This window comes from Canis aureus, chromosome 38 (genome assembly GCF_053574225.1).
Source record: "Canis aureus isolate CA01 chromosome 38, VMU_Caureus_v.1.0, whole genome shotgun sequence".
Classification (NCBI taxonomy): Eukaryota; Metazoa; Chordata; class Mammalia; order Carnivora; family Canidae; genus Canis; species Canis aureus.
This window is the reverse complement of record NC_135648.1, coordinates 12,227,990-12,249,314: the sequence shown is the minus strand read 5'-3', so window position 1 is coordinate 12,249,314 and position 21,325 is coordinate 12,227,990. Positions and strand designations below refer to the sequence as shown.

The 21,325-nt window shown below is 39.5% G+C and overlaps 1 protein-coding gene across 1 annotated transcript in view; it reads right to left on the bottom strand.

Annotated features, from left to right (window-relative positions):
- USH2A (usherin) overlaps window positions 1–20,473 on the bottom strand; it is a 693,391-nt gene extending 672,918 nt beyond the window's left edge. Inside the window, exons 1-2 of the mRNA XM_077886665.1 lie at window positions 19,998–20,473; window positions 15,819–15,984 (exon numbers count right to left, since the gene is read on the bottom strand). Of these exons, the coding sequence (XP_077742791.1) occupies window positions 15,819–15,984; window positions 19,998–20,473 (642 nt within the window). The remainder of the gene's footprint in view (window positions 1–15,818; window positions 15,985–19,997) is intronic.
- Between the last annotated feature and the right edge of the window lie 852 nt (window positions 20,474–21,325).

Sequence of the window (21,325 nt, the reverse complement as noted above, 5' to 3'; positions counted from 1 at the left end):
GTTTCTGTTGCATTGTGCTTAACTCCACCTCTTCACTTTGCAGATCTGCCTTTTATCTTTTCTACCATTTGAGACTTGCCTCCAATACATCTTAATAAATAATAACCAAGCATGCATGAAGAAATCCAGAGGGTCAATTTTAGACAATGCCTTGCAGATCTTTTTTGACATGTATTGAGTTTGCATAAGCACTGCATTATACCAACAAGAGAACTAAGGTGAGGGAGGTTAACTGGCTTGCTTAGAGTTGTTTCCCCCTGGGCACTGTGACCTCTCAAGCAGATTCCGCGGTGCCCATCTGCTTTTGTTTCAGGTCTGCATCCTATATTGAACAAACTTTCTATCTATTCTTTTTTTGTCTGTGCATATTGTCAACCAAGAAAAATGTGTTGAGCTTCAAACTGCTTGTGACACTATACTCAGCTCTGTTAAATATTCTCAATCATTCCATGCCTCAGTTGCCTTATCTGTACCTTCTTCATCGGCTAGTTCATAAAACCATATGAACTATACACTTAAAACCTTTGACTCAGCAAGAACCCAATGGATATAATTCAGGTGGATTGATTTATTTTTAAATTTTAAAAGTTATATAATTACTGTTCTGTCCCTCAAAGAGCTTATAGTCTAAGAGAAATTGCACTAAGGACAAGTCTTTAAAGGATATAAGGACAAGTGTATAACTTTCTACATTATATATATATCTCCAGAATGTAGCAGCTTCCTGAACTCTCATGCTAGCTCTTTTCTTTAGCAACCTGCTTCTTCTCTTGGGGAATCTCTAATTACTTCCCTCAGGACATGCCTTGAACTATGAAGTTACATGAAAATAAACTGTGATGCAATGTTCACTTTAAAAAAAGGAAAGGATGGAAAAAATAGTATTATAGCAAAATTATTGGGGGCATTGGTTGAATTTGTCTTTTTTCTTATTTACTTTCTAAGTATTCTAAAAATGTGAGTTGTATAACTTTTATGACTTTTTAAATCTTATTTTATTCAAAAATGATCTTCCAAAAATTCAACCTAGCCTCACAATGATTTGTTTCTATTCTCCCTCTTGAGGATAGAGGGCATGAATTCACTATCTTCAGTAACCTCAAGACCTCTTTAAAGGCGCTGTGTACATAATAGATACTTAGGGTCTTTTTTTCTCATGAAGGTAAAATACTTTAAGCAAGAGGATTTGACTGTTTACCAGGCAGGAGACCACAGAGATTCTTTGCAACTTATTACATATAGTAACAAAAGACGCATTTGTCAATCCTGACTTCAACACATGATCTCTCATAAAACATAACTGTGGACTTGCTCTAGTAAGCTACCATTGTGTCACCAAAGAATACTGTGTCACAAAAGACCCTTCTGTATATAGTAAAGAATAAACTCCCTCGAAACCTTATTTTCATATTTTAAAAATAGTATCTACCAGCAAACATTTACATTGAAAATTTAATCAATTTATGAAAATACTAAAATGAATATACAAAATAAAGGTCATAAGAATTCAATAAGATTCATAAGCCAAACTTGCATTCTAGGGGCTGACGAGATAGGCTAAATAGGATTTAACATCTAAACGTTTATTTCTTCCAGTTTTTTTTTTAAGATTGTATTTATTTATTTGGCAGAAAGAGTGAGACAGCACAAGCAGAGGGATTAGCAGAGAGAGAGGGAGAAGCAGGCTCCCCACTTAGCAGGGAGCTCCATCCCAGGACCCTGAAATTATGACTTGAGCTGAAAGCAGACACTTTAGCGACTGAACCACTCAGGCACCCCTTTCTAGGTGTTTTAGAACCTAGGAACCTCTGGTTATTTCTCACATGGCTTCTTAATTATTTTTTGGTCAGAAAACATCAATTTTGATTATTTCTTTTTCTTATACGGAAAATGGCAGGCAGAAATATTATTAATAGATTAATGTTTATAAAAACATTGAAAAATTTAAAAGGATAATACAGGTCTTTTGATTCTGACCAAGATGGAGTAAGCCCACTTCAACCTATCTCGCCCTGCCAATTACAACTAAAAACTCTGAATAAAATCTAAAAAGCAACTACCCAAGTGTTTGGAAAAATGAACCAAAGCAAACAGATTGTTCAAGGAAATCAAAACCTGGATAATTAAAAATTTCTAATCTGTAAAAGATACTGTTGAAAGAATGAGAAGACAAGCTACAGACTGGAAGAGTATTTGCAAAACAAATAAAGCGTTTGTATGCAGAATACATAAAAGGCCACTGAAGCTCCATAATAAGAAAACAAAAAACAGAATTTTTTTATTTTTTTAAAGATTTTATTTATTTACTCATGAGAAACTCAGAGACACAGGCAGAGGGAGAAGCAGGCTCCCTGCCGGGAGCCCAATGTGGGACTCGATCTCGGGACTCCAGGATCACGCCCTGGGCCAAAGGCAGGCGCTAAACCACTGAGCCACCCAGGGATTCCAAAGAACAGAGTATTTTTAAGTGGGAAGGTTTGAACAAACATTTCACCACAAAGATGCATGGAGGACAAATAAATGCCAGAGATCTTCGATGTTACCAATAATCAGGGAAGTGCAAATCAAAACAACAGTAAGATACCAAAAAATATCTATCAGGAAAATGGCTAAGATAAAGGGCTGGAGGGAAAAGATAGATGAATAAAAAGGAAAGGAAAAGAAAGAGATCTCTTGCAGATCATGAATAAAAACCTGAAATAAAACTGGGATTCATACTAATTCTTTCCTTCCTCCCTTCCTTCCTTCTTCTGTTCCTTTCTTCCTTCCTTCCTTCTTTCCTCATATCATGTAAGTGCTGGTAAGGCTGCAAAGCAACCGTAATCTTACATTTTGCTGGTGGGAATGCGTGATACAAAAACGCTGGAGGACAGTTTGGCAATTTCTGATAAATCTAAGCATACACATACCATACAAGCCAGTGATTCTGCTCCTAGATATTTACTCAGAAAACAGATCAGAGGTTGATGGCATGGGAGAAGGCAGTGACTATAATAGAGTAACATAAAGGTATATTTGGAGGTTGCAAAACCCTATTATACACTGACTACATGCTTCTAGTACATCGATGCCAGGGCTGCTGCTGAACACCCTACAATGCACAGAACCCCCTATGAAAGAAGACTATCCTGTCCAAAATGTCAATGGTGCTGAGATTGAGAAATCCTTCCCCAAAGCAATTAATCTATTCAAGAATGTGACAGGTATAGTAAAAATGTGAATACAGACAAAATCCAAACTTGGGTTAATTTCTAGGCATTCACTTATTCTGTTCCCAACCACTTCACAGCTATATACAAATATACTAGTAAATATATCAGTATCAAGAAGCAATAACTACTTTCTCTGGCACTTGTTATACAAGCACATAAGATTGAGTCAGTTTAAGAAATATGCCAAAAGTTTGTAATAGAAAGACCTGTGATGTGACTCAGGGAAACAGAAAGCCATACAAAAATGAGTCAGAGCACAAGCAAACCTTGAATCAAAAGCTTCCTACCTAGGGACACAGTATTAGGCACAACAAGCCAACCTAATCTTTTTGTTTATGCTAAATTCCAAATTCCACATGAAGTTTCTATGATTCCACTTGAAATATTACCCAAAATGCATATTTTGTTGTATACATTTTCTACGGGAGCATCCACTGTGCATTTATAAAATAAGTCACCTATCATTAATGCTCATTTATACAAGTGTCAGTGATTTAGGACACTATATCTAATAGGTTGCAACAAAAATTAACAACAGCTCATAATTATAGATGCTAATTTGGATAAGCTCTCACTAATTAATAGAAGAGTTTATCCTTGGTATTTATTTTAACCATGATCAAGCATTGCTTATTATTTTAATCACTACATGAACCAGTTACACATGGTACAAATGAACATCAAACTACTTATATTAACACAAGAAACTCCTAGTCATGAGATCTTCAAATAATGATAATCATTTTGCATCTTAATGACTACTTTCCCCCATTCACAAATCAAATATACACCAAGGTGATGGTAATTCTAACACAGAAAGAGACAAGTCTTGAGGGTTTGTAAGTAGCATTTCCACATCTAAACTTGCTTCAAAAAGACATACCTGCCAAAATTAATTGAAGTAAAGTAGAAAAAGGTGCAAACTGTATTACTTCCCCCTAGCTCCATCTCCTGTTTCATATGAAACATTAGCAATTTCTCTTTCCCCTGACGTGTTCACGGTCAGATAAATTAGCTGAAATGTTGATGCGTTGATGCCAAGTTAAATGTTGTCCTTGCATCAAGCCTATATTTCTAATTGAGAATTAATCTTCTACTTGCCCACATGAAAGGGATGGCTCTCTGCCAGCAGCTGGAGTTGCAATAATCACAGGCAATAAAGGACGCACCTTGCTGGCCTAAGTGGTTATTTTACATATATCCGGCCCCATATTTGGTTCAGAAACCTTTTCAACCTTATCTTTTAACTGCAATTTTGACCAAATAGTTGCTGAAAATTTTTACAAGAACCTGCAATGTTCATGCACAGGTTTCTCATCATCCCTTAACCACAAGCCAGCACATCTGAACACTGCTACAATTTATGCCAGATTTTTGTTGGTAAACAAGACCGTGTCTAGCTTTGTTAGAATGGACTCTGCAGTATCTGACCAGCATATCTTCTCTCTTTTTCCTTCTTATATGCAATTCATTTTACAAAACATTCTTCCTTCTCATCGTTTTCGCCAATGTGTTCTAAACATAATGAGGTTTATAACCACAGGCATTTAAAAAATGGTGGGCAAGGTCCTACTGAAAACACTGGGACTTCCGGTTCTGACAGAAACAGAGTTACTCTATTTCTCCCAGGTGCTCTCTCTATAATTAAAAAAAACTGTGGGCATAACACAATAAACAAGTATAGGACAACTCTTCAAGGAGGAAAGGAGGAGGCGAAACTTAGGGACCTCAGGATTGGAGGAATAACATGACAGCAAATCCCCTAGGTTTTTGTTTGTTTGTTTTTTACTACCCATATATCCTCGGTGGAACATTCCAGAAGCATCTATCCTAGAACCATCACCAGGCACAGATAAAATAAGTTAAAAAAAAAAGTCTACTTTTCCTAGATAAAGGGCCTTAAAAATGTTGGAATGAAAAAGAGAACCCTTTCTGGCAATTTCAGCCCTACTGTAGCCAAACACCAGTGGAGTTGCCCTCCTCCTCCCTCCCCTTCTCCCTCCTCATGGTTCCAGCAGAGCCCATCAGGAGGCTAAATTTTGTCCCACCTTCCCACCCAGTATAAGCTGCTCTACTCTGATTCCCCCACACAGTGAGAATTTTCCAGTCCTCCTGGCAAATGCAGGCAATCTTCCAATTCCCCTGCATGGCAGTGCTGACAAACCAAACAAGGAGCTGATCTTTGGCTCTCCACTTGGTGGAAACAGGGAATTCTCCAATCTGTCAGGGTAGTGTTAATGGAACTGAGTAAAGAGCTTATTTTCTAGCCCCTGCTCAACGAAAGGAGACAGCACTTGGACTCCCCCTCCAAAGTAGTATTGTCAGGGTGAGCAGAGAGCTGCTCTGTCGTCTCCCATCTGGCTAAACGAGGCTGTACCCCAACTCTTTACCAGCCCAGCAAGACACTGAGCCTCTCCCTCCACCCCCAATCTGACAGCCACAGGACACAGGAGGTGGTACAAGGCAGGACAAGTCAGCACTGTACTTCCTCCCACCCTCGTCAGGGCCCATCAGGAGCTGGATCTTCATACCTGCCCGGCATCAAGAAGACTGAACAAGGAAATATGAGCCAGAGCTGTTCAGTGCTTTATTTTCCCCAATCATTGGTGTCAGGGGAGTGAGTCTGGCTGAGAGCTGAACCTCCAACCCATTTCACAGCAAAGAGAATGAAGGTACATCGGGACTGGTCTACACTCTGGTTTCCACCCCACCTCCATCAAGTGAGCAGAGACTGATGGGGAGCTGAGCCTCCATCCCCAACGGTATGAATGAGACTGAAGCATGTGGTATGAGGTAGGGTCAGGCAGTATTTCACTGCCCTCTTCTCCTCCTTGTGAATTGGACCCTGTGCGAAGCTGAGCCTCCATTCACACCAGGCATCAATGAGGTGTTATGAGAGGGGATCACTTAACATCCACTTCTCCACCCTTTGGTGTCAACAGGGACCAACAGGAAGCTCAGTTTCCACTCCTACCCCACAGCCACAAAGTGGTGTGAGTCAGTAAGGTGCTTTCCCCTCCCTGGTGGCAGTGGGGGCTCAGTGGGCATTTCAGAATACATCACCACTCGAGAGCAACAGTGTGGTGCCAGTAGGTGGCTCCCATTCACTGGGAAGGTCCTGAAAGGGAAGCTAAACTTCAACCCCACCCATCAGCAACCAGGTTATATGAGACAATGCTCCGTATTTTTAGAATGGTGGTGGCAGGGACAAGTGAGAAGCACGTATATCCACCTGGCCATGAGAAAGGAAGCCAACTCCTTTCTATAAATTCCTTAGCGCCAACACCCCAAAGTAGTTACATGTGACAGATTTGGACCAATTGGGATAATACAAGGGATTTGTAGCCCAGAAAACAAACAACTTCAAGTTACATACTAATATGTCTATTATCTAAATTTTTTTTGGTCAACCTCTGCCACCGTGAAACTGACATAGGCTTGAGTCTCCTCCCCAGGCCCCTGGGCTCTCTCTATCCCCATCCTTCCTCCACCCCCACAACACAAATGCCTTCTGCAGCTTCCTCCCATTTTTTCATTCTTTCCACTCTCCCCAGACTGAGAAGCGTGAACACTAAGCATAAACAAAACCGATCCAATTATTTTTCTACCTCTAGAATATGTGATTCTTTTTTTTTGGGGGGGGGGGGGTTATTTCATGTAATCTTTAGAAAGCTGAATGAGATTGCTTTTTCTGACATAAGTGCTTATAATATACATATGTATACAACTATATAAATAATTTACAAATATCAGTATTTTTGCACTGCTGTAGTTAATTTGAAGATTAAAGAGCCTATGAAAGCCTTTCGATTCTTGGAAAAGTTCTCTTAATTTGTTTTAATTTTTAACAATTCTGTTTTTGGCTTCTAGTTATCTAAACTAGTATCTTTATTATGTATCCAGAGCAATGCAGCTGCTTGGAACACTTGAATGCTATATTTGAGAGAGAGAAATATCAAGGGAAACAGTATGGGAAAATAAAACTATTAAAGTCCATGTTTAAATAAAGTCATATTCTCCATTCCATTACCAAGTGATACATACCATAGGCCAAATTCTGCCCTAGGTTATACGCACACTGTTCTTTCTGACTTTAGTGGTAATTGTTCATGTATAACTGAAGGCGTCAGTTAGCCCTGTAGGCACAAGAATGCCTATCCCAAAAAAAAAGCACAAATTATCTGTCTTATTATATTTGGCTTTTATATGAAAGTGATATAATATAAATGACAATTCCATTAAATAATATAGGTTTTAAAAAGCACTACCATCAAATTTTGACCATTACAAATTTTACAGAATCACCATAGTGGCCTTTTCAGGACTAGAGATTGTTGAAAACAAATAAGTAGACATTGGAAAATACTCTTCTTTTTATAGCACTTTTCAATTTTAGTAGTATATGTAATAAATGTGTTCTATAATATTAGTATATATTTTCTTTTTTGTCTTTTATAGCTTTGGCTATATATTTATAGCTATTGGCGCTATTGGCTGAAAATCAATCATTTTCAAGCAAGAAAATTTACTAACTTCTTCAAACACTATTTTCTAAGTTTAAACATCTATTTATTCACGCTTGCTTTAGAACTTGATTGGAAGTGTTTCCATAGGAAAGGCTTTACTGAACTTAAATTTTTGCTGTGAAATATTAGACTGATAACATTCAGATTTGTAAAAGTAAACATTATAATGTGATGTGTGATAATTCTTTGCACATATTAGCTAACCTGTATGTGTGTGCGTGCACATTATTTATATACTAATGGCTTATACCCATTACCAAATAGATTGGATTAAGAACAGGTGGGAAAAAAGGGGTTATTTGTCAGGAGGAGAAAAACAAACTCTATAGCTCTATGTAAACCTCTAAGCTATTGTTTTGTTCAGCCTTTTTCATTTAAGACATGATGTATTTCTTCTAAGAAACTCAGACCCTCACTCTTACTGAATCCTTTTTGCTATTTTCATCTCCTGGGCATTGTGCCCCTGTTTTTTAACCTATTGAATTTTTCCTCCCTCTTCTTCTCCACCTACTTAAATCCTATCTAGCTTCAAGAGTTAATTCACATCCTACCTTTATTCATCTTTCCTAACATACCTGAATTGGAGATGATCATTTCCTGTCTTGAATTCAGATTATTTTATTTTGTTACACGTTTTAATCCATTGAGGAATGAAGGAGAGTAGAAACAATGCTTGGCCCTCACCCCAGACCAATGAAGACATAATGAAGTGTGGGCATCAGAATATTTTTTAAAATTTTTATGATGCTAGTGATTTCTATAGTTGGGAGTTATTGCTCTGAGCAGAATTCTAGTTCATATGTGCCAAGTATCAAAAATCTGATTCTCTTCTAGTGTTTCTATTTAAGTAAATGAAACTTAGCCATGCGATTGCTGAAGCCAGAAATCTGGGATTTATCACAACTCCCTTCCCTTAACTTACAAGTTCTTCCATCAGCAAGTCCTTTGTTTTAGACTCCCAAACAGCTCTCAAAACTGACCACTTCTCTATAATATATCTACTATCATCTTTACAGGTAAACTTATATCTCACTGGGGAACATGAGCACAACCTAACAAACCTTTAATCTTGTCCTCATGCAAACTCTTCTCTGCAACCAAAGGAGTTTTTATGAAAAGATCATCTGCTTATGTCTTACCTACTTCCCTTCCTTCCCTGCCTCCCCCATCACCTATTCCCTACAGGAAACATTTCAATAGAGTCCACTGAAAACATTTTATTTATTTTATTTTATTTATTTATTCATGCGAGACACACACAGAGAGAGAGAGAGAGGCAGAGACATAGGTAAAGGGAGAAGCAGGCCCCACACAAGGAGCCTGATATGGGACTCGATCCCAGGACTCCAGGATCACACTCTGAGCCAAAGGCAGGCGTTTATCCACTGAACCACCCAGGCGTCCCCTCTGAAAACATTTTAACATGGTCAACTATGTTCTTTAAAATACAGCCTCTCCCAAGCCCTCTGGTTTATTTTACATTCTGTTCCACTTTGCTGCCTTCTACCTATACTGGCCTTTTAGCTTCCCACATGCAACATACTCTCTTTTATAAAAGGATGTTTGCATTATTTGCTATGAACGTATAGAATGTTCTTCTCCATTCTCTTTGCCTAGTTGGATCCTATGCATTCTATTGGATACATTTTGTTATCCACACAATTATGTCCCCCACAAAGATGAACTGAAGTCTTAAACCCCAGCACTCATATAGAAGACCTTATTTGGAAATAGGGTCTTCCGGGATGCAATCAGTTGAAAGGAAGTCATACTGAATCAGGGTGGGTCCTAATCCAATGTAACTGGTGTCTTTACAGGAGACAATGACACAGGAGGGGAAAAGATGGCCACATGATAGAGAAGGCAGAGAAGTTGTGTGAGGCATCTAAAAGCTAAGGATTGCTGGCAAACACCAGAAGCCAGAAGCAAGGAAGGATACTACTCTATGGGTTTCAGAGAGAGAGAGAGAATGGCCTTGAGGACACCTTGATTTCAATTTCTAGCCTCAAGAATTGTGTGAGAATACATTTCTGTTGTTTTAAACTACCCAGTTGGTGACGTGTTTTTTTAGGGCAGACCTAGAAAACTAATACACATGTCTAATATAATTTCTTCAAGTAAGCCTTCCTTGGCTTCAGTGATTTGATCAAATTGTCCTTCGTATGATCCCATAGCACATATCACAGTTATAATTTTGCTTTCATCGGTATGATTATTTGATTGTCTTTTTCTCCTAACAGACTGTAAGCTATCATAGCAGATGATAAAGTGGTTTATCAGACATCATTGTCTTTACACGTGTTCACATTTATGGTGTAAACCAAATGGGCTGGGTTCATCTTTGTTCTAAATTTGCAATAGGTATCTAACGTTTCAAGGAGTTACATGATTTTCCTGAGGGTTGCACAATTGAAGTAAAATGTCAAAAATTAAAGCCTTGCCTTCTGTCTAAATGTTGTATTTGAAAGTCATGTGCGAAAACACAGAATAATTTTTACCTGGATGGTTTTACCTCTCTCCATCATCAACTGGGGAGAATCCTCCTCATTACTATTGCATCAAAATGTGTCTTGGTTCTATATGCATGGATCAGGTGATCAGGATGGGTTAAGTGGGATACTCCTCCTTTAACCCACTATAGTTGTTCCTGACTGACACAAACCAGGAACATACTGAGCAGAATTTTATATAAAATTATACTCTGTTGTACATGTAAGCCATTTGTCTCAGTGAGGGATGTAGTTGTAAAATATATTGATTTTAGTTATCTGTACAAATTATGCCAATATGTGAAACATTACAAATATTTACATTACAAATATGTACTGAGATACAGAAAAATAATTTATATTTATTTTACAGATACATCTTCAGTTCTTGGTGTTTTGGGTAAAGGGATTCAAATAACTTTATTCCTTGGATCATTATAGTGATCTAGGTTCACTGCAATTCCTTTTTTTTTTTTTTTAATTTTAGCTAATGGTCAGAAAAACTGGTGACCATAAATCTACGCTGTAAATCTAACTTAACCTACCTAGGGGTCATTTTTCTCATCTCTGAAATAGAGATAATATAAGCCGATGACACAGAACTATTATTTGCATTTGAAATTTAAGCCTATGCCATGTTTTATATGGTATACATAACCAGTGCTCAGTAATGGCAGCTACTATTATCAGCATTTTTAATTAATTCTGAAATGTGATTCAGTAAATTTTATTGATATTTAATCAGTTTTTTATAACTAAAACTAGTCAACTAACTTGGGTGATGTTCAGTGGCTAGATATAACTAACAATGTTTGACACCTGCACCCATACATACCAGTAGTTAGAGTTAAAAGCAACAGAAAGTATTAAACAATATGGATTGAGATTCTCTTGGAGTGAGAGTTGGGGTAGTGTTCCCATGAGGATCCCAGCACACAGAGCTAACTGAACTGAATGAGAAAGCTTCCATCAGGTCGCATGGACATTCTATGTTCCCTCAATCAATAGAGACATGGAGTACCTTTATAGAGTGCGCACATGGGCATATATTCCAGAGATTAATTGAGAGACTTGGTTTATCTATTCCAGCAGGTATTGGTTAAATTGCATTTTCTTTTTCTTCAGAACTATCAATAGTTTTCCTTTTTCAGATTGAATACATAAATCAAAAGAACATATTTCATGAACAAACTGTGATTATGAAACCCCTATTCTTCATCTATTGATTCCTAGAACTCGATCTATCGTACATTCTTTCCTTCGTTGTATTAGAATAGAACTGCTCTTTTTCACCTCACCATGGCTAGAACCATCTCTGGCTCTTCAACAGTCAGTGTCTCAAGAGGCCTTCAAAAGAGCATAGAAAATGCACACAGCCCCACTGCTAACCCATGTCTTACTCCCATGGTAGCATTACTATGTCAGTATCAAATTATAAATTGTTTTACTGTATTTCAGCATAATTACTCCAAGGTTACTCTACTAATGATTCACTTGTGCTCTTTGTCCTATACACCATGTAGAACTGCTTAAGGGAAAATAGTCTTTCCATAAGAAAGTCTGAGCTTTAACTTTTATTTATTTTTTCCTTTATTTTCTTTATTGAAGTTCAATTTGCCAACATATAGTATAACACCCAGTGCTCATCCCGTCAGGTGCCCTCCTCAGTGTCTGTCACCCAGCCACCCCATCCTCCCTCCCCTTCTGAAACTCTTTGTTTCTCAGATTTAGGAGTCTCTCACGGTTTGTCTCCCTCTCTAATTTTTACCACTCGTTTTCCCTTCTTTCCCTTATAATCCCTTTCCCTATTTCTTATATTCCCCATATGAGTGGTTTCACTCATATGAGCTTGACTTTTAAATAATAGGCAACTAAATGTGAATATGTTTCCAAGTTGTTCTACCTCCCATCCCATAACAAACTCCTGAAGTAAAATTCTTTTATGTATTTCAAAACCTTTTTTAAGAAGGAAAATCAGAAGAGATCTCTTACGATAACTATAAGCACGTGGTGATTCAATATGAAAACCAAGCTTTAAAAAATCTGCTAATGTTATCAGTGTTCCCCATTTGGTAATAAAAAGTCTGAATTGATTTTTTCCAGTTTTAGTACAAAAAATATGACATAACGAATTTCAGCTTGATATAATTTGAAATAGCCAATATATTAAACCCCAAAGTGAAATTTAAATTGGCAATCGTGTCAGATTCAAGTCCCTGAATGAATATTAATTTAAAAACTAATCATTTTCCAACAGGTTGAAGCTTCAAAAATGCTAGTTCTTGAATAAAAGCTGTTAGATCCATTACTATAACATCAGGCATCTTTTGTTTAAGAAACTAGACCGCCAATGTTCAGTATGTCTGGCTCTTCCTGGCATCATTTTTGCTCAGAGATTTAATTATTTAAAACTCATCTCTTTTTTCTGAATTTGGGGAAATTAAAATTCTGATTTTACTGATGGAAAGCTGATACTGAGTGAACTGAGGTAAGGTATGAGGTTAGATCTGTTAATTAATTTTAAGTCACTAGCCCTTTGTAACTTATATTCTGGTTTCTGAGCCAATTTTATGAGTAAAGGTATGTTTTATCTTTACGCATACAACACACATGTACATGCATGCACACCCCATACAAACTCATTGATTTGTGGCCATATTGGAGGATGAGTAAAAATATGCATACACATTAATTAGACTTGCAATTTGAAATGAGACTAAACCAGATTATCAATTATGTGCCCTATCCTATGTCCAGCATGATGGAAGTCTCTAATCCCCAAGTCAAACAGAATTTGGATGTACGATATAATAATGCAAGAGTATATTGCATTTTATATCAACATATATTCTTTGCAGTTATATAGTGAGTTACAAACAGCAACTGTCCATATCTTGGCCAGAAAATCTACCAAAAAGTGTTCCTGGATGAATATCAGAGAGCATGGGCAAGCAGAAAAAAAGCACAAGCCCAGGGATGTCTGGGTGGCTCAGAGATTGAGTGTCTGCCTTAGGCTCGGGGCATGATCCCAGAATTCCAGGATGGAGTCTCACATCGGGCTCCCTGCATGGAAGCCTGCTTCTCTGTCTGCCTGTGTCTCTGCCTCTCTCTCCATGACTCTCATGAATAAATAAATAAAAATCTTGAAAAAAAAAAAAAAAAGCCCAAGCCTGATGATCAGCTCACGGAGCTGGCTCTGTCACTTACCATCTAGACAACCCTACAAAACTCAGAGGAGATTTCTAAACTTCAACTGTGCCTCGCCCCACACTCCACTTATGTTTTTATGGGAATTGAGAGGGAATTCAAGGAAGCCTCCTTTTGTCACCTAGTCCAAACCTCCTATTACATTAGTAAGGAAACTAAGTCAAATGGTTTTGTTAAGACCGCAGAGTATCATTACCTGAATAAATTATCCCTACATCCAATCCCTTGTCCTTTCCATGACTTTATAGCAACCTTTAGCACATTCCTTTTTAAACATCTATAACATGAATTTATTATAAATTTCATAGTATCTCCAATGTATTCAGACTGGTGTCCAATCTAAAGGAACCCTATGCAGATCTCCAATTTAGAATAAGTGATCACTAATTTTCCTTCAATGTATCCAGATTCTCATAATGCTGGTGTCTCCAAATGCAACAAGAAATGCGAGGTGAACAAATGACCGATCTCGACGGTTTTCCAATGTTTTATAATTGTTCTGTAGTTTTAACTCAAAATGTAGAATGGGAAAAAATTTTATGTAAAAATAAATTTTAAAGAGTAGTACACAAATTGGAAAGGACAAGTTTTCTTTTGATAGCCCAACAGATATGAAATAAAGCAGTCTCATTAAATCATAAGTACTTTAACCTTTTCTTGAAAGAAGGGGAAGATTTAAAGATTTATAAAGAAATTTTTGCCTAAACTAGGAAATGACTCATATTTGACATGTATTGAAATGATAATGCTGATTTCAATAGGCACTCTAAGAGCATTTTACTCCCACGAGAGTAATTCAGTCATAGTTACCTTTTCACATTTGGATTTTAAACTTTCTTTTGTAAAGCTTTTAATGTACTACCGCCTGCCAAAACATGGCACGGTTTCACAGATAAGGCAAAATAACGACAAGTAAAAAACATTTTTTTATCATTGTTGATACAAAAATATGCAACAAACATTATCTATGTGACATCTTCTGCAGATTCCCTTTCTTCAACAGTTTCTAGCTCCATATTTTTAACATGATAACCTAACTCTGTTCCACTGGCCAGTGAGTGGAATGAACAATTTCAAGATACAGAACAAATTAGGCCCCTATCTGTAACCAGTGGAAAATGAGAGGTAAGTACAACCGGATTGAACCCATCGTGTGCTATACACAGGGCCTTAAAACCAGACATGACTTAACCCTTTTGTGGGTCCTTTCAAACCTAGTGCTATGGAGATGCAGCTCACTGCCAACTGCATTTGATAAACTCATATCCTAAGTAGAAGCTGAGTAGATAAAGCAAAACACACTGACTGGATATTCCTCTGTCAATACCTTCCTATAGAAATCCATCATTGCTACCTCTCTGTATTTATATTTAAATTTTTTTCCTAAGGCTTTTAATGGACTATGCAAAGACATAGCAGTATTTCAGTTACAACCAGGCAAAACACAGACCTGTACAAAGTGTCTCTAAATCCTCAAGAACGATATCTGTGCTGAAATAAGCTTTAAAGCCCAATTAACAATTCTCAAAGCCCTCAAAGGAGGTCTACTTCCAAACTGCTTCAGGTTGCAGAACCAATGTGAGAAATCAAAGATTATTCCCAGAACAAGAATAGGGGTGCAATTGTCCTCTAGTGTGAATGGGGTTTGCATGAAGCACTCCAGCTACTCCTATGAGCACGTGGGATGGGGACTGTCGTACATTGGACCTCTGGTATGAAAGGCAAGGGTGGCTTTTGGCTGCCCTGGGTACCCTGAATTGGAGAAAGGCTAAACGCTGTCTCCATTCCCAGGAACTGCAAAATACCAGATTTCTCACAGTTATCTCAGCCGTTAACAGCTTCTGAGGCTAAAACAAACTGTGGCTGACAACTAAAGTAATCATATAACACTTTCTGAGTGTCTGAAGTGTAAAGTTCATTAGTTCTAAGGTCAGCATTTTAATGCAACAGCCAAATTTTATTCACATCATCAGATGCAATCTGCAAAAGACAGCTGTAAAAACCAGGTGGGGGAGGGGGGGGTTGAGGCTGCCATAACTAGTATAATCAGCCCCAGTCACTGAAAGAGCCCTGCCACAGTTTTTAACAAAATATACTAACCAAGTAAAACAAAACTTTCCTGAGGATGTTATTACCCCAAAGAGCATTGTCCCAAGCTTCAGTGGGAGTTCTCCCAGCAATTCTGAGGTGGGGGGGAAACGCTAGCATATCAAGAGATACATCATTAGGTCATTTAAATGTTATTTTTCTTTAGTTGTCATTTACACATAAATGAAATCTACAAGGACTGCTTCTGAGCTTGTGGGAAGACGCCATTTAAAGGAAAGAAAGGAAGATGGATCCTTGTGTTTAACCAAATGTTAAATATTTTTTATTTTACTCACCTGCACACTAAGATGAATCCATTTCTTCACAAGAATTCTCCCCAGTGTCATTACTTTTATTGGAGGCTGCAAACCATTTACTGTGCGATAATAAAATATGGTCTCTTTCTCGGATATTGTAAGTTTGAACACAATCTGCCCATCCGCCGTCTTTTCTATAACACACCTTAGGAAGCAACCAAGAGAGAGAAAAGGTCAGCATCCAACCAAAAGACATGCTAAGGCATTGTGCAGTTACAGTGGTGTGAAAATAACCCTGAACCCCACTCAGAGGGGTGCCCGCTGCAGAAGTGCCTGAATGCCATTATATCCAGAGCAAGTGTTACTCCAATTAAGAAGCCCTTTTATTTCAATTAAAAAATAGAATTCTTATTTACAATATATTCCCCAAAACCTCAACACCCTTTATTAGAGATTCATGATGGAAACGAAAGTGGTTGAATCATCCGGCAAAACCAACATTTAGCCTATTGGTTCATTAGTCTTCTGCTATTTCTTTTATAGGAAGACAAGTCACTACATCCTGCTTGAGGATTGAGTCACCCGCGCAAATCTTTTTTTTTTTTTTTTTTTTTTTTATGTAAAGAGAATTTAGCATCCATAGAAGACTCTAAAGTGCTAGCCCTGAAGTCAGAATCGCTCTATTGAATTCCCATGATGAAATGGAGAATGGACAACTGCAATCTCGACTTACTTCCTCCTCAACAGGCCAGAATGCAAAGCCAATGTCTGTAAGAGCTCTCCATGGCCACACAGCCCAACTGAGGCACTGGGATGACATTAATGATCTTGGATGAAAGGTCATACAGTCTTCTAAAGACCATAAAATATTATGAAATAATATTTTGATAGAATAGAAGAATGTCCAGAAATTATCTAGGTCTTATGTCAGGCCAATTATCAAATTATTTGAAAAATCACTTCTATCCTCATCATAGTCACACACTTTCCCCATCCCTTTAAAGGGACAAAAAGTGTTTTTGTAAATGCTTATTTTCTGTGTTAATTCATATTTCATATAAACTAGCTTGTGGTAATTATAGGATTGTATATTTCGGGTCACTCTGTACCCACTGAGCAGAAACAGATACGAACTTAAGCCACATTCCTCTCTATCACATTTCGTGTTAACAATTCAACTTCTTAGCAGAAGAAAGAATATGATGAACACTTGCTAGTAGCCTCCTGGGTGGCTTATTCCCAAAGGTCTGCTATTTGAAGACAAATATCACTGACATTGGCCCTTAACATCTCCCCAAATAACTAGCTCTTAAAGATGCTCATCAACCTGCATCCCACAGACAAGAACTCAACAAGGTGTCCCCTCCGAGGCAGGAGAATTTCATCATGTCCTGGAAGAATTTGGGTCCCTTTCTTCACCCAGTTGCCTCCTACTCAGCTCAGGCATCTCCAGGACTAAGCCTGATCTTAGAACTCTTCTCTGGTGCAGGGAAGGGGGGGCCTCCTTGGTATTATTTTAACACACTATGCTGCCTTATTAAAGGCACCATCTGTCTTCCCATTAGCTCATGAGTTTTCTGAGAACAGGAGCAGAGCCAGGTACAGAGTGGACCCTGAAAATCTGATGAGTCAAAGACCAAATCAAAAAGAGGAAGTGGGGGATCCCTGAGTGGCGCAGCGGTTTGGCGCCTGCCTTTGGCCCAGGGCGCGATCCTGGAGACCCGGGATCGAATCCCACGTTGGGCTCCCGGGGCATGGAGCCTGCTTCTCCCTCTGCCTGTGTCTCTGCCTCTCTCTCTCTCTCTCTCTGTCTCTCTGTGACTATCATAAATAAAAATTAAAAAAAAAAAAAAGAGGAAGTGTCAGGGCACCTGGGTGGTTCAATGGTTGAGCATCTGCCTTTGGTTCAGGTCATGATCCCAGAGTCCTGGGATCAAGTCCTGCCTCAGGCTCCCTGCGGGGAGCCTGCTTCTCCCTCTGCCTATGTCTCCACCTCTCGCTGTGTCTCTCATGAAAAAATAATTATTTTTTTTTTAAAGAGGAAATGTCAAAGAAACAAGGGTAAGAATGGCTCAACCCGGAAATATTGCTAAAGATGTTTTAAAACTTTCCTTAAAGGTCACACTTTCCACAAATGATTCCTTCTCACTGGCATGTATTCTTACCTGGAGTTGAGAGGTGAAAGTAAGATTGGAGAACACTTAATAGTATTTCACTGTCACTATTTTTCTATATTCTATACAATTTTTTTGGCAAAATAAAATTGATAACATATGAAAACGAAGGTATTTTTAACATCGGCAAATAGGTTTAGTTGACATAAAGTTTTCACATAAAGTAGAAACACAGCTTTATAGAAATTCTACTGTGATGTTTTTAACCCTTCAGTGGGTGGGTGGATTTTTGTAAATCACTGGGATGAAAGAGTTCTCTTAACCCCCTGCCTCCAGGTCTCCAGGTTTCAAACAACCTAAGAAGAGTTTGTCTCTACTCCTTTTTCTTGAGTTTAAATCAACAAGTTAAAATTTGACCATTACTCAAGAATGTATTTGCCAAATGCAGGCTTATTTTCCCAAGCTTACTGAAAATGCATTTCTTAATATGTTATTGATTATCTTCCTTGCTATTTTGTTTGCTTGTAAACATACTTGCTTTGGTAGATAATGAATGTGAGAGGAAGGCAGGTAGCAAAATATTTAGGAACTGGATTTATTCTGCTCCTGGATAAACAATAATTGGATAATCCATGCTTTGTTTGTTTTACTTATCTACTGCAAACACCCCGAAATTCCCCCAATTCCCATAGTTATTTTAGTTTTGAGAATGGAAACGACCTTGATGCATGGAAGTCTCCAGACCGTAAACCATGTGCCACTGCCTCTATCAATACCCCTCTGTCTTATTTATACAAAATGATACCAATAGAAGAAGAATTTGGTAGAGACATATCCCGTGGGGAAAAACTTGGGAAAAAATAATTTTCCCTAGCCATATTTGTCAGCAGACAATTTTTTAAGACTCTTTGGGTACTCTTTACATAAACTGAGTAGGTTGGATTTACTGACATTTCAAACAGTAAAAAAACAAGGTTTGCTTTTGGGGGAGATACAGAAATAGAGATAATGGTTTGTGATCATTTTCACTCCAAATGAAGAAAAATGCCAACTTTCACTTGGCAAATGAAAACTAAACACCAAAGACATTTAAGTCATATTTGCTTATGAGATTATAAGACTTTTCTGGTTTGTTTCACAAGTTTTTAGCTATTTGGCCAACACTCTCAAACAAAGAAACTGTCACAAGGGGAAGAGCCAAAAGCCCTACAGGAAGACAAAAGATAAGCAAAAAATGCCTCAAAACTTCCTTACTTATTCAAATCTCCAGATTGGCTCTAAACACTTAGGGAAAACACGTTAGAGGTCAGTTTTAGAAACTATTACAGAATGAAAAACAGGTAATCACATAAACTAACATAAAACAATGTTAAGGAAGCCCCAGTCCAAACTCACCAAAGGCATTTCTACTGGTATCAATGGCATGGAAGCTTTGGGGAATCGCTTACGCTTACCTATATATTCCCTAACAGAAGGCACCACAAGGTAAAAGGCCAAAAGCTGTATCTTTTCAGTGTTAGGGGATTATTCATTTATTCAACTCCTATTATTGGGCATCTTCCATGAGTCGAACATCTCTTCCTGGGAAAATAAGGATGAATAAAACACAACCCTAAGCCCTTGGAGAGCTGCTATGCCTGGTTAAATTTTCATACTCTGGCAGGAGCAGGCTGGTTATAAAAACCTAGATCAGAACTTAGAAAATACCAATTATTTGTACTACTTGCCCCTTCCACCTTAAAACCCACAGTGAGCCTGGCTGAGCCTCTGAGGGCTAAGACCAAAGTTTTCACCCACCGGCTGGAAAATAAATGAGACGTGGAAACATGCCTGCCTGCAATGAAGCTATTTTAACAAATTCTTTTCTGAGGGCTCACTCGCCTATGAAAAGGAGGGGGAAAAAATTCTAAATTCAGGGCGGGGTGGGGGGGTGGGGGGGGAAGGTTTGGATTGTAAACCCAAATGGGAAGACTACCATAGGCGTTGATGTTCCTGAATTCCAGAGTTAGCCTCCACTGCTGGTGTAGGGGTCAAGTGGCAATGATCTTCACTACTAGGGATTGTGCAGGACCCCAGGAAAGCTTACACTCACTCTCCTACTTACATTACACCTTCTTGCTCGGGTTTCAGCCACACGGCTAAGGTAAAGGATGCCTCCAGCCTTGGAGAAGGAGGAGAGGAAAAGCAATCCTGCTGATTTCCAAAGATGAAACTGGTGGCGTTGCTCTGGCAGGCGGGACACAGGTCGTGCTTGTCCAGGGTGATGCAGCTGCGCAGGCCCGCGGGGAGCAGGGCGGTGTAGACGGGAGGGGAGGATCTGTGGGGGCAATCCTGGATGCAGAGGCGCTGGGTGCAGAGCCCGAGGCCCTCGGCGGCGGCAGAGGGGTGACAAAACGTGCTTCGCCCACAGGTCGCTTGGGGGGGCACAAGGGTCAGGCTCTTGAAAGCGCCCACGTTCTCCAGCCTGGGGAAGAGACCCTGAGGGGCGGCCAGGGAGATGGCAGCGAAAGACGCGAAGAGCAGAGCTTCGGGGACGCGGGTCAGGGGGCGGGGGCCCAGGGCCCGAGCCGGGCGCCGCATGGTCACAGCCGCGCACGCTCCCCCCGCGCCCGCCCGCCGCGCCCCGCAGCAGGTGCCTCAGGTGCCCCGGGGATGCTCCATGGCCCGCAAGGCGCGCAGCCGTCCTCACGCCCGGGCCACACCGCAGGCGGCCTTGGCGAGGGTGCACACATGGGGGGCCGCTGGGGGCTGGGGAGCAAACACAAAAAAAAGGGTCAAGGACAACCTGCCTCCCCCTTTGCAACGTAACTTCACCCCAAGCCCGAGGACCCTGAGCCCTGGACAACACACCCTGTTGAGCTTCTCAAAGCAAACAGCATTTTGAGGCACCCCGTCGGGAGGAAAAATACTCTTTTTTTTGCTCACTGTCCTGTGGGGCACTTGAGAAGCAGAGCAACCACTTACATAGTCATACACCCACGCACCTGCGCTACGTGGCTATACCCACGGGCACCCACGCCGAGGTCGACACAGATGCACTGATATTTCGTGCGACCCTATTTCGCCAGGCGGTATTGCAGGTTGCTAGCCACCCACCCAGCCCCGGGGAATTAGCACGATCGACTTAGCAAGGGAAAGAATTGCATGGACTTTTCTGTACACATGCACCTTAGGTTGTAGCGCACAGCTAACTTGCAGATGTCCGAAATAAAGCTGGCAAAGCACTTTGGGCCTCCCCCCCCCCCCCCGCCCCCATCCCAGCATGTGCAGCAACTTTAAGCTCACGGTAAAGCTGATTAGAAACCCGACACCATCTGTCTGTCCTATGCCTTAGTATTTAGCAAACGTCTGTGTTCGTGTTTCCTCATATGACTACGTATTTGGAGGTTAAATATGGACCCCTAATAAGGTGTCAGTAATTGTATTGATAAA